General features: G+C 41.7%; 1 protein-coding gene across 3 annotated transcripts; it reads right to left on the reverse strand.

The window, feature by feature from the left end:
- Positions 1 to 2,120: 2,120 nt before the first annotated feature.
- LOC110513844 (tumor protein p53-inducible nuclear protein 1) lies at positions 2,121 to 13,705 on the reverse strand. Of its 3 annotated transcripts, none has more exons than XM_021593541.3 (5): positions 13,463 to 13,705; positions 12,789 to 12,839; positions 11,048 to 11,377; positions 7,614 to 8,091; positions 2,121 to 4,985 (listed from the first exon to the last, which is right to left on the reverse strand). In XM_021593541.3, the coding sequence occupies exons 3-5, from the start codon at positions 11,172 to 11,174 to the stop codon at positions 4,736 to 4,738; spliced, it is 855 nt and encodes a 284-aa protein (XP_021449216.1). In that variant the 5' UTR covers positions 11,175 to 11,377; positions 12,789 to 12,839; positions 13,463 to 13,705; the 3' UTR covers positions 2,121 to 4,735. The 3 variants fall into 3 exon arrangements, with proteins under 3 accessions (XP_021449216.1, XP_021449217.1, XP_021449219.1); XM_021593542.3 differs by having other exon boundaries at positions 12,789 to 12,931; positions 13,463 to 13,684; XM_021593544.3 differs by lacking the exon at positions 12,789 to 12,839 and having other exon boundaries at positions 13,463 to 13,696.
- Between the last annotated feature and the right edge of the window lie 710 nt (positions 13,706 to 14,415).

A 14,415-nucleotide genomic window follows, 5' to 3' on the forward strand; every position in this document is an offset into this window, starting at 1 on the left:
CTAAATACTTTTTTGCCCCACTGTATTTACTTGAAAATGTATCATTTGACAAATTCGGCACATTTGGGCAGACTTGATACAAAATATTGTCCAGTATTGCAATGCTTCACTGGATCAATTGGAAACGTTGCACACACACTGCTGACATCTAGTGGCCAAAATCTAAACCGTGCCTAAACTGCAATATTATATGATGGCCTTTCTCTTGCATTTCAAAGATGGAGTTTTTTTTTTGTATTATCTTTTACCAGATCTGATGTGTTATATTTGTTAGATGTTAGATCTAATATGTTGTATAATATTATATTTTGGGGGTGGCAGGTAGCTTAGTGGTTAGAGCGTTGGGCCAGTAACCGAAAGGTTGCTGGATCGAATCCCCGAGCAAGGCACTGTTCTCCCGGTAGGCTGGGTTTTTTGTTCTTATCTGACTTGCCTATTTTAAATAAAGGTTCATTTTAAAATTGACATTAAAAAAAATATTAATCCTACATTAATTTCACATTTCCACAAACTTCAAAGTGTTTCCTTTAAAATGATATCAAGAATATGCATATCCTTGCTTCAGGTCCTGACAAGTAGTTAGATTTGGGTATTTCATTTTAGGCGCAAATTGAAAAAAGAACATGGATTAACCAATCCAGCCCCCTTCCTGTCTCCCCCTATAGGCCAGAGACGGTAGTGCAGTGCAGAGCCGGCCTCCATGCTGTCTGCTATGCGGCTGCCGTCCCAGGCCTCCTAGACCAGGCACAGCAGCATGGACGACTGGCCCAAAGGGTACGTGGCGCCGCCCAGCACCAGCTCCTCTCCCGCAATGCCCTGCGCCGCCTCAACCTGCTGCGTACTGGAGGGGCCAAGCAGGTCAAGACCACCACCACCTATCTACACCAGCCTGGCCAGAGGCATCTCAACTACTGAGGTCCTGGCCCTATCCCTTACCCTCCAACCATCAATTCATCCATCTGTCTCAACCTGGATCCACGAAAAGAGTTCATCCTGCAACATGCTCTCCATCTTCCCTCCATCCACCGATCCTCCACTCTGAAATGAAGAGACGTGATGAGGACTCCTTTAGAATAAATGCCATAGGTCACTTTGGTCTTGGCCATAGTGGAGTTTGGAGTGTGACTGTTTGAGGTTGTGGACAGGTGTCTTTTATACTGATAACAAGTTCAAACAGGTGCCATTAATACAGGTAATGAGTGGAGGACAGAGGAGCCTCTTAAAGAAGTTACAGGTCTGTGAGAGCCAAAAATCTTGCTTGTTTGTAGGTGACCAAATACTTATTTTCCACCATAATTTGCAAATTAATTAATAAAAAATCCTACAATGGGATTTTTTGGGGAAAAAAAATGTAATTGTCTGTCATAGTTGAAGTGTACCTATGATGAAAATTACAGGCCTCTCATCTTTTTAAGTGGGAGAACTTGCACAATTGGTGGCTGACTAAATACTTTTTTTGCCCCACTGTATACCTACCTATACCACAGTTTCTTACTAAACCATGTTTGCCTATACCGTATATAGTAAAGAAGGATCAAGGAATTACATGGCATTTTTTTTTAATATATAAGCTTGCAACAACCAAAAGCATAAAGTTGAGCTTTTAAAAAAAAAATCAACATTTGGATTCCACTTTGTAGCATACCCCTCCGATTTCAACACACAATAAACAATCATTATTCAATGTTGTGGCCTTTAAAACAAGTGTATAGGATTATTTTATCAGAGTTATTGTTTTCTGGGTCACTGTTTGTTTTCTGAAGTGTTGAATCAGTTGTTTGTTTGTAATAGTTATTGAAGATCTTCCTGGCAACTACTTTGCTCTGTTGTGATTGGTCAAACATTTGTGATAACTCGTTCTCAATTGTTTGATGAAGCCCATCTTTTAATCGTTTTATTATGCTTTAATATTGCTGTGCAAAGCAGTTACGTACTTTTCATTCAGAACTCATGAGAATGTCATACTGAAAGTAACATTTGAGCTCAGTCCCATAAAGGGCTAGGTTTGGAAATTAAGTCCAGCCTGGCTGTGGGTCTTTCTTGCAAAAGACATGTCATCTTAGTTGAATAAACCTGGTAGAATAAAGGTTAAATGGATCAAATGGACAGAAACGGAAGAGTATGTGTATGAAAACATTTATTGTAGACTGTGGCTTACATCATGACAACAGATCATGTATTACAGTTTTAGAACAGACTACCACATTCTCATTTGCAAATTTTGCTGACCATAAAAACAGAGTGAATTGATCTCTCATCCGTCCAAAATACAAATAATGCAATCAGTTAAGTAGATAAATAACAGTTAACGCTCAAATTCCTACACTTTTTTTGGCAAAGTGCTGTATTATTCCAGTAAACTAAACCAAAGCAGAAGTCTAACACGTAGTAAAAAAAAAAAATGCCACCAAATTTTCCACAGGAGAAAACGGGTTTGCTACATTTGTGTATAAAAGCTGTACATGGGCTGGGTGGTTCACGAAGAGAAGCTACCTCCTGTGTGCATAGCTGATTTTCTTTTGTATGTGTTGTCCTTTTGGACAACAGTTCAAGTTCTTCATTAATGCATTGTCATTATACTGTTTAACCTGGAAGGCACGTGATCCACAACAAATTCAAGGCATAAAACAAAATACAAATCCCTGTTATTATCAAAGAGCTCAGACAGACAGCCGAGGACAAAACAAAATGGCTCCTTCCAGCACACATCAAAAATGAGGACATAGCCATCTCCTCCATTCCCTTCGTTCTGTTGCCCGTGTCACAACAATGCAGTACAAAAATTGACACGTCAAATGATTTGCAATCGGAGAAATTTGAAAATAAAAAAACACAATACAATGGCTAGGCTTAAATCACTTCACTATAAATCAGTTTACAACGATAGAGACAAAACCACACAAAACCACCTTACTGCTTCTTAATGCTACCATGCTAAATACATCGGAGTATGTATGTATGCATGTATGTACTGTGTATTTCCCCCAATAAGTACAAAGAAACAGGTGATATTAGGTCATAATATCAGGTTATCGTAATATGATTGAGTTTGCCCTGGATACTTGACTTTTAGAGGTTCTGTGAAACTAAAATAGGCTATTTGGGTGTTTGAGTTGTCTCTGTGCTTTCTTACCACTACAGTGCACAGATTCATGTTGTCACAAACTTGACCATTTCAGAACACAAGTCTTCAATTTGCAAACATTGTTAAAGTAAAGAAGAATATACTGTAAAAGCAAAAACAATAGTAATATAAACTATTGCAAGGTTAGAGTTTGCTGCTACTTTTTTGGTTGACATTTTAACATAATATTACTAAGTTATGTAACTAAGCAAATAAAGAACAGGTCAAAAATCTAACTCAAAACAATGGAAAGTACACAGAAAAAAAACACAAACTAAAATTAAAAAGACTAATGGTTTCACTCCATTTTGGTGGGTTATAACAGTCGATTGAGAGAGTAGGAGTTCATTTTCACAGTCCTTGGACAAGCAAACGTTCAAATTCTATTTTATCGAGACGCACACAATTCTTTTAAAAGGTCAATCATTGATCACAAACATTACCACAAGGCAAAGCACACTATGACAAATTTGGAAGGGCTCCAGTATGTACAAAGACAATTAACATCCGTCAAGTAATCTGCATTTTAGTAAAGTGTGAAGGTGATTGGCTATGACCCTGAGAAGTGGACTGCAGATTTAGAACAAACAATATGAGAAGATACAAAAACATTTTTCTTCTTCTGTTTTCTCAACATCTGGAGACTAGCGCTATACAACCATGCAACAAATCACACACTAACATAGTCAAACCGCCGCTTACAAACATACCTATGTAGATAAACACTCATACTAACTTCATACTGATATGTAATATACGTTTTTTTTCTTTTAAAAAATATTATGGAATTTTTTTTAAATACATTTTACATTTATTTATTTTTATCTTAAATTCTACTATTATAACAAGGCGTTTAGTGATATTTAACCCAGTATTTGACCATCATTTTCTCAAACAATATTGTGAAAGTACTGAATTACTAAGTTCAAGGCAGGTTCACCCATAGTCAAGAGAGGGGAGGTGATGATTTTGAAAAGTAAGTTGTGGCCATCAGAATGACAAATTACATTAGTTTGCCATGAAGTGAGAGAGGAAGCAATTTCATTGGAGGGGCATGAGAAACAACCTTGTTAAACTGTCCTAATTTCAAGTGAAAGACTTTTCCTTTTCTAAATGCCTACTCCTACTCTAAAGACATCACAGTCATTCTATTAAGCCACAAACCCTCTTCTGATAGCACACAACCACTCTATGACAGCATACAACAACTCAATGACATCACTTACAATGTCACTACGACAGCATATAAGCAACTCCATGATATCAATCAATGACATCACACAACCATTCTATGGCAGCATATACAGCCACACTATGACACCACACAACCATTGCAGAGTGGGTGAAAGCGGAGAGTGTCGCCACAGGTGTAATATCTAATTGAACCAGTCTCTCCCAGTTACCATGTGGTGGTGGGGACCTGCGGCGGAGTAAAGTGACCTATGGCATTTATTCTAAAGGAGTCCTCATCACGTCTCTTCATTTCAGAGTGGAGGATCGGTGGATGGAGGGAAGATGGAGAGCATGTTGCAGGATGAACTCTTTTCGTGGATCCAGGTTGAGACAGATGGATGAATTGATGGTTGGAGGGTAAGGGATAGGGCCAGGACCTCAGTAGTTGAGATGCCTCTGGCCAGGCTGGTGTAGATAGGTGGTGGTGGTCTTGACCTGCTTGGCCCCTCCAGTACGCAGCAGGTTGAGGCGGCGCAGGGCATTGCGGGAGAGGAGCTGGTGCTGGGCGGCGCCACGTACCCTTTGGGCCAGTCGTCCATGCTGCTGTGCCTGGTCTAGGAGGCCTGGGACGGCAGCCGCATAGCAGACAGCATGGAGGCCGGCTCTGCACTGCACTACCGTCTCTGGCCTATAGGGGGAGACAGGAAGGGGGCTGGATTGGTTAATCCATGTTCTTTTTTCAATTTGCGCCTAAAATGAAATACCCAAATCTAACTACTTGTCAGGACCTGAAGCAAGGATATGCATATTCTTGATATCATTTTAAAGGAAACACTTTGAAGTTTGTGGAAATGTGAAATTAATGTAGGATTAATATTTTTTTTTATGTCAATTTTAAAATGAACCTTTATTTAAAATAGGCAAGTCAGATAAGAACAAAAAACCCAGCCTACCGGGAGAACAGTGCCTTGCTCGGGGATTCGATCCAGCAACCTTTCGGTTACTGGCCCAACGCTCTAACCACTAAGCTACCTGCCACCCCCAAAATATAATATTATACAACATATTAGATCTAACATCTAACAAATATAACACATCAGATCTGGTAAAAGATAATACAAAAAAAAAACTCCATCTTTGAAATGCAAGAGAAAGGCCATCATATAATATTGCAGTTTAGGCACGGTTTAGATTTTGGCCACTAGATGTCAGCAGTGTGTGTGCAACGTTTCCAATTGATCCAGTGAAGCATTGCAATACTGGACAATATTTTGTATCAAGTCTGCCCAAATGTGCCGAATTTGTCAAATGATACATTTTCAAGTAAATACAGTGGGGCAAAAAAGTATTTAGTCAGCCACCAATTGTGCAAGTTCTCCCACTTAAAAAGATGAGGCCTGTCATTTTCATCATAGGTACACTTCAACTAACACAGACAAAATGAGAAAAAAATATCAGAAAAATAAGTATTTGGTCACCTACAAACAAGCAAGATTTCTGGCTCTCACAGACCTGTAACTTCTTCTTTAAGAGGCTCCTCTGTCCTCCACTCGTTACCTGTATTAATGGCACCTGTTTGAACTTGTTATCAGTATAAAAGACACCTGTCCACAACCTCAAACAGTCACACTCCAAACTCCACTATGACCAAGACCAAAGAGCTGTCAAAGGACACCAGAAACAAAATTGTAGACCTGTACCAAGCTGAGAAAACTGAATCTGCAATAGGTAAGCAGCTTGGTTTGAAGAAATCAATTATTAGGAAATGGAAGACATACAAGCCCACTGATAATCTCCCTCGATCTGGGGCTCCACGCAAGATCTCACCCGTGGGGTCAAAATGATCACAAGAACGATGAGCAAAAATCCCAGAACCACACGGGGGGACCTAATGAATGACCCGCAGAGAGCTGGGACCAAAGTAACAAAGCCTACCATCAGTAACATACTACGCCGCCAGGGACTCAAATCCTGCAGTGCCAGACGTGTCCCCCTGCTTAAGCCAGTACATGTCCAGGCCCGTCTGAAGTTTGCTAGAGAGCATTTGGATGATCCAGAAGAAGATTGGGAGAATGTCATATGGTCAGATGAAACCAAAATATAACTTTTTGGTAAAAACTCAACTTGTCGTGTTTGGAGGACAAAGAATGCTGAGTTGCATCCAAAGAACACCATACCTACTGTGAACCATGGGGGTGGAAACATCATGCTTTGGGGCTGTTTTTCTGCAAAGGGACCAGGACGACTGATCCGTCTAAAGGAAAGAATAAATGGGGCCATGTATCGTGAGATTTTGAGTGAAAACCTCCTTCCATCAGCAAGGGCATTGAAGATGAAACGTGGCTGGGTCTTTCAGCATGACAATGATCCCAAACACACCGCCCGGGCAACGAAGGAGTGGCTTCGTAAGAAGCATTTCAAGGTCCTGGAGTGGCCTAGCCAGTCTCCAGATCTCTAACCCATAGAAAATCTTTGGAGGGAGTTGAAAGTCCGTGTTGCCCAGCAACAGCCCCAAAACATCACTGCTCTAGAGGAGATCTGCATGGAGGAATGGGCCAAAATACCAGCAGTGTGTGAAAACCTTGTGAAGACTTACAGAAAATGTTTGACCTCTGTTATATACCCTTTGTTGGCAATGACAAAGTATTGACCAAATACTTATTTTCCACCATAATTTGCAAATAAATCCATTAAAAATCCTACAATGTGATTTTCTGGATTTTTTTCTCATTTTGTCTGTCATAGTTGAAGTGTACCTATGATGAAAATTACAGGCCTCTCTCATCTTTTTAAGTGGGAGAACTTGCACAATTGGTGGCTGACTAAATACTTTTTTGCCCCACTGTAACTATAGAGAACATACAAAATTATATGGTAATACAACATTTTTGTTTACACACTCCCAGGAATGTCATACATGATGGATCACTAGCTTACACACTAACTTTTACACAGACAGCAGGGGTTCAAACTGTAGAACCCAGTTCCTACATTTGAATATAAACATTTATTTTATCAAACAAAATTATGCTACATTTTATCTCTGGGACCCTCAGAGCAAGATTACTGAATGTAAGTCCATTATTTACCTTCAGAGGTGAATGTATCAAACCAGTTGCCGTGATAAAATATTGTTGTTGTGCACTCCTCAAACAATAGCATGGTATTTTTTCACTGTAATAGCTACTGTAAGTTGGACAGTGCAGTTAGATTAACAAGAATGTACGTTTTCTGCCCATATAAGAAGACATGGGAAATTCACAAAATGTAGGTGCTGTAACACTACTGCCAGTATTTTTGTAGCAACAAGTCCTACCTGTGGCAGGGGGTGTCAAGCGACCGTCGTCCCGGTTCCATGCCCACAGCGGCAGGTGTGTCAACGGGGGGGAGGCAGAGATTGAGGTTGAGGGAGAGGGGGAGGGGGAGGTTGAGGGAGAGTCGTGGGGGACAGTGGGTGGTGTACACAGACATGCTGGGGTGTTCTATCAGCAGGTTCTCCAGGGGGCTGGTCTCCAGTACCATAGGCTTGCCCCTCCTCCCCCCGCCGAAGCAGGGTGGGGGAGTAACGAACCAGCTCTCCTCTAGAGAACAGGCCTCCAGGCGCTGGAAACCCCCCTCTTCCTCCTCGGGACCCCCATCCTCGGTGTCGGCGGTGGAGTCCAGGGAGGTGCAGGAGGCATAGCGGATGGGGGAGCTGGCGATGGGAGAGGGGACGACCACAAGGTCCCCTTCCTCCTCCGAAGTCAGTTCCACCTCAGACAGGCCATCACCACAGGGGCTGGAGCAGGCCTCGGCTGAGGAGAAAGGCAGGGATTGGTTAGGATACATCAGCACAATTTACATTTAAATAAGAAATGGAAAGTTTGTTTGCAACAAAAGCATGTAGGGTATGTGTGAAAATGTTTTTTTTACAACCATTGAGTTTTATAATTGGTGATAAAAAAGGTGTAAAACTCCCTGTAGCAAAATATGCAATATGATGGTCTTGAGGCCAACCTGGGTGGGATGACAACTCATATGCAATACCATGACATGACTTTAGGGGGCAATGTGGCACAGAGAGAATGGCTTTAGCGATCAAAACAAAAACATATTTTCCCCTGACGTATAGGTGTCAAAGCCCTACAGGCACAGAGCAGTGTTCTATCGGTCAGAATAACATGCCTGACCCACAATACTATAGTGTGTGTGTGTGCGCAAGAGCTGTCACTCATAGGATCAAGCAGCATCAGCAACTCCCTCTAACAAACTTTTGCCAAATGCTTTACAGTCTCTAGAATGCACCAAAACATGTTTTTCCACTAGCTAACTAACTCAACTCGTGATGCTGCTTAAAAGGTTAGGAGAGAAACTAAGTTTCAATTGAATAAATCTAATCAAGTTAAATGAGGTGGTTTGGCTGGAGCGAGAAGTTGTATTCACTGCATCCCTGGGCAATACAGCATGTCTTGCTTTGAGACTTGGTGGTGTTACTGTAAATAGTGCACGAATAGGTCAGAATAATACACTGCCATATGGGAAGTATGACGGAAAAAGCAACTTGATACCAGATGGGAATCAAAGCAAGCAGATTGCTGTTTGGGTTCCCATTATACTAAAAATAGCCTGCAGACGTCTGGACAAAACTTAATTCCTGGCCAAAGTTTAAAGCTGACTGTCTGTCTTTTTTTGGACAGAATCTCTGACAAACAGCTGAGTGTGTGCATGTTTGTGTGTATCTGTGTTCTTTGTGTGTAACTGTGTTCTTTGTGTGTAACTGTGTTCTTTGTGTGTAACTGTGTGTGTGTGTGTGTATTGGATGTGTTCCCGTGTGTGTATGATCATGAAAGGTTTCCTCTCTTTCCTTTTCAGATGTAGTGTGTACAGATGTGTTGTGTTCCTCAGAGCGTGTTCATTTCTGAGTGTGTGGCTGTGTTACGGTGTCTGTGTGTGATAGAAATACACCCACTCCCAAGGACACTTCAGTTTCCATCCTCATCTTTCTCTGTCACGCGTGTCAGCGGCAGTGCAGCCACCTTGTTAACTCAAAAAAATACAAATAGTAAATCTCATCCATGCTGACACACACACACACCTTCAGGGTGATCCGCACGCTTAGCTGCCAAGCAATGCAGCAGAACCCTAAAACAGCTTACATCCCTCATCACTGTCTCTGTAAGGCCAATTAGAACCTGTAATCCTCTCACCCCACCATCCACCTCGTGTTTGTGTGTGTGTGTATACTGTATGTGTGTGCTCACGTAGGACGGGGGAAGGAAAGCAGTCTACGCTATTGATATAATAGATTGGCAGTTTAGAAGAAGTAGGAGACTAGCGCAACTTGAGCTGTTAAAGTGTTCTAGGAATACAGCGGGTACACACTAAATAGCACACACTTTAAGCGTGTGGAATCAATCCCTACTGCAAAATAGGTCATGGTACTGCAGCCTGTGCAGGAAAGAATTATTCAACGCTTTCAGAGACAAAACATCTGACCTCTGCTTACTGCATTCACTCTAACAGTTCTATAAAACAGACACGTAATAAAGGGTTTATGATTCCATGTATCATCTGATATTAGAGATTCACTGTGATCAGATGAATCATTATTATATCATACTGTTATATGATCACATAACAGTTTGGGTAAGGCTACAGAGTGCTGGACTATAGGGTAATATATCAACCACCTGTTCGTAAAGCATTATGAATGCTTTTATAGGCATTTAAGCATTTACCTGGAACATCTGTAATGAATGATGTGTCACATGGTTTATGAACACATTCTCAGCCTTAATGCATTTCCAAAGGTGGTCGTAAGAGGCCATGAGCTACATATGTAATACAAGTCCTATAACGAATAATGGACATGATAGACAACGCTATGAATGCATTAGTCCCAGGTGGTTTGGGTCATAGACTGCGTTACCGACTGGTGGCAATTCTGGAGGGGAATTCTGCTGGGCTGTCTGCCCACACGTCTCACTCCTCAGAGCCTAGAAGGGTAACTCTACCGGGCCTATTTTTATCTTCCTCCCCTCATGCTTTTGTTTGACCCGTTTACAGACATATTGCCCATATACTGCCCCATATCCCTTCCACCACCCCCCCCCCCTCCCTCCCCCGTACAGAAGTGGGCCAGCAGGATTCAGTCTCTCACACCTTGAATATTCACACACTTGTGGAATATGAGATGTGATGTATCAGGTACAGACGGGGTGAATGCACTCCCTTCTCCCCAATGAACAAGTGTGTGTGTGTGTTATTGAGCGGCATTTATATACTGTATATGTGTAGAACCATGTGTGTCTGGGCACACGTGTATGTGTTTTTGTGCGTATGGATACTGGGAACCTTGCCAGGGCTTAGAGTAGCATCCTTGTGTCTGCATTTGTGAATGCAGGTGAACTTAGGTTGTGTTGGCACAAAACGGTGGTTTATGGAGACAATAAGGCACCCAAGGATTGCATAGCCAATCAGTTTGATAAGGTCAGTTCTTAGATGCTGATGATATGTATATATCTGATAATATGCACACATGGAAAAACAATCGCTGCAGCATCAAATAATCAGTGTTGACTTTTAAAAGGCAGTGAAGTTCCCACCACGTGACTGTATGGAAATGATGCTCACTGTTGAACCCATCTGAAACGTTTTGTACATGAATACCAGGAGGTTATGGTGTGTGAGGGGTTGTTTGTGTTTAGAGTGTGTATTTGACTGTTTATGAAGGTTTCCTTTGTGTGTGTCTGTGTATGTTCTGAAACTCACCCAGATAGTCCACCAGGATCCACTCTTCATCCTCCTCCTTCTGGCCAAAGCCCTGTTCTCCAGGGCCTCCCCCACTCACCTCCTCCACATCGTCCCCAAACAGGACGCTGGTGAGCCTCTGGAACATACTGGGACTCCTTGGGGGGGTGCGGCAGGACCAAGGGGGGGCTGAGTGGTGCGAGGACCGGGGTGAGGGTGGGGAACAGGCACTTTGGTCATCAGCTGCAGGTGCTAAAGTGCTTCAATAAGGTACGGATGTCTATCATCTGAGGGGAGCCGTGCAAAGTCTGGTCATAGCTCACCTCGACGTGTGCAAAAATTACAAAGGACCTGAGAGACAAAAGGGGAGGGGGAGAAAGAGAGAATAATTTGTTGTGATCTTGAGTGACACATTTGAGACCATATACATGAGCTTATAAAGACCTGTGTGAAAAAGGAGGGGGGAGATGCATGCAAATATCCTTTGGCTTTTGGGCAATTGGCAGGAGGAAAACATGTGTCAGACTGAACTGGAAGGACATCTGTGTTTATTTCTGGGTTACTAGTTTGAAAGGACAGTCCAATATTAACACTCTCTGCCAAAACCAGATTTTCTAAATTTCTAATACTCGATAATTAAAACATATAAAAGGGTAGCCAGATCATTCACAACTGTCACAAACTTCAAAGATGCACCGCATGTGGTCGTAAATGTTTACAGGTGTGGGTATCATTTGCCTATCTACCAGACATCCCTCATAAAGGCAATTATGGAAATAGACCCATCATCACCACCTAGCTGCCAACTGACATAGACACACTGGCCAAATATGTGTGGGCTTAATAGACCTGTAACCTAGCAGCTTGTTCACTGATAGGGGTGGTCCTTTATAGAACACACACTATAGTGCTGTATCTTCACCTAGGGGTCAACTCTGTGACCATACAGCCCAGTATTGGTGGTAAAGGCCTGACCTTTCTTTGCAATTAGACCTCCAGTCCCACTGACTAGAGTGTAAAAAGCCAGACAGCATTTTCCTCTGCTGATAAAGTGAACTACTACCCCCACACGGACACACCAGGGATACAGCACAGCCTTTACACTCACTTCAGGTCATAGATTATGACCCCTGACCTGAAGCAGGATTACTGATACACAACAATCATTATTCTGCCAGACAACATTAAATTCCTGCTGTGAAGCCACATTTGTCAGTGCAATTGTAAACTATGAGTCGTATGCATGTACACATTTATGGAAAACAAATACAGAGCAGTGCAGCCAATAATTAGAGATCTGTGGTTTTGTAAGATCTGAAAAGCTGAGAACTGCAGTAGCTTCTTAATGATAATGTTCAAAAAAGGACAAGATCGCTGTTTGGTAGACACCAAACTGAAACTTGGAAACTGAAACCTGGTCCTGCAAGCGAATGCAAACACTTCGTTCTTTGATTCAATATCCTCTCATTTCTAAGATTCAGCGAAAATGAACAGCTGTGCAATGAGGTCAAGGGACTGCGGGCTTTTCTATGAGACTTAATCTACAGTATGTCCAATAGGCAATTGGGTTATAATCTCCTGCACCTGTTCATCCTCAACAAAATATCGCTTGCATGCATTGTTTCCTACCCAAGAACGCTGGCTCAATTCAGATAGAACACAAAGAAAGAGGGGGGGGGGGGGGCGTCGTGATATTGGGCCCATAAAAATGGCAGTATATTATTAGTAACGAAATGAAACGGTAGGTTGTGTGAGAGCTCACTTTCTTGTCGTATGGTGTTTGGATGGTTGGTTGGAGGCCTGTCGTCGACACCTTGGAACAGAGAACGTTAGTACCGTAACGATTACGTCATATGGATATTCTCCATGAGGTTTATACCCAGATCAAAATGCCTGATATTGGTTCTGTAATAAAACAAATAAATCACTGAAAATATAAATAAATGTTAAGGTACTACATCAAAAGTAACAAAATACGGCACATTTTGGGTTCAATAACAACTTCAAATCGTGGTAGGCTGTCTTGATTGCAGGATGGTTTGTTGACTAGCATACAAGCAGAGGGTGTAGAGCGTAACCCTACACCTCCTGGGCGGGTCGCAGCTCTTACAATCTTAATCTGCCAGCAAAGTACAATTCTGTTTTGTGCATATAAATAGCACCTCCTTCAATAGATCGGGAGACATATAGATAGACCTTGCCATGATAATACATTTTCAGTAGACTGCCGTCTGCCTGTTATTTGGCAAAAACAGGCCGATAATCTTATTTTTGCTACACAAAACATTGTTGGTGCATAAAAACAGTGGAAATAGGCTGTGTTTGTGCTAAACCGTTCTTTGAAAATAATGTCATGTCAACAATGGCCTACAATTGAATTGCAAAAGATTACTGCGTGTTCTTTGAACAACAAAGAGACCCCCCCAAAAAACTCACCTGCGGCAAGAAAAGATGTGAACAGCAAAGGACTGATATTTAGTGATTAAATCCTTAAGACTTTGAGGTAGATTGTATCTTTTAGAAAATATATATAAAAAAGTTTCCTTCGCAGAAGAAATTAAGTACATGGACCTTTGTATTCGGAGCAACACAGTTCGTTACTTTGTCCGAGCCTTTCCGAGGTCCCAACTGTTCCCTTTGTTATTGTTGAGGCACACTAACAGCTGATCCGAGAGACGTAGTTTTCAACAGCCTATGGGAGGGCCCTGTATTAAATCTGTAAGCCAATCATACACTGCCGTTGACTCTGACAAACAGTCACCAACGCACGTGACCACCCCAGAGAAAGACAAGACTGGGCTAAACCCAGCCCACAAGTTTTTGGGATTGATTTTTAAAGTCTTTCTTCAAACTTCTCAACATATTTGACAAAGCACCCTTATTTCCTGTGATGGGTAAAATAGAGCCCATATGTTTCCTAATGTATTTTTACTAGTTCCCGGCTTAATTTATCAAGCTTTATGGATAGCAGGCTATAAATTAGAAATATTATAATATGCGTTATAACCCTGTTATATAACTGTCCATAAAGGGTAAATGAAGCCATCCTGTAACATTATTTCCTTCGCTCAATAAAACATCGCCCTGTAGCCCAGTGACAGTCAAATGCTCTAATAATGTGAAGGTGACATTATCAAAAGTACCAAAACACTATTCAGCACCCATGCATTAGAATTGACCCCAAAAAAGTACATTAAGGAGTGTGGGACCATGTTACAAAGCAATAACAGCTCGGCCCCCTCCCGAAAAGGAAACATAAAATCTATATGTTTCATTATTGTAACATTACACAACGTTTTTTTTGTTGCAATCACAAAAATGAGATGTATGTATGTCTCCTCTATCGGGACAGAATGGGCCATTGGCTTCACAAACAAAAAGAATCCAGA

The sequence above is a fragment of the Oncorhynchus mykiss genome, chromosome 3, assembly GCF_057628025.1.
Source record: "Oncorhynchus mykiss isolate SJ-2025 chromosome 3, ASM5762802v1, whole genome shotgun sequence".
Taxonomy (NCBI): Eukaryota; Metazoa; Chordata; class Actinopteri; order Salmoniformes; family Salmonidae; genus Oncorhynchus; species Oncorhynchus mykiss.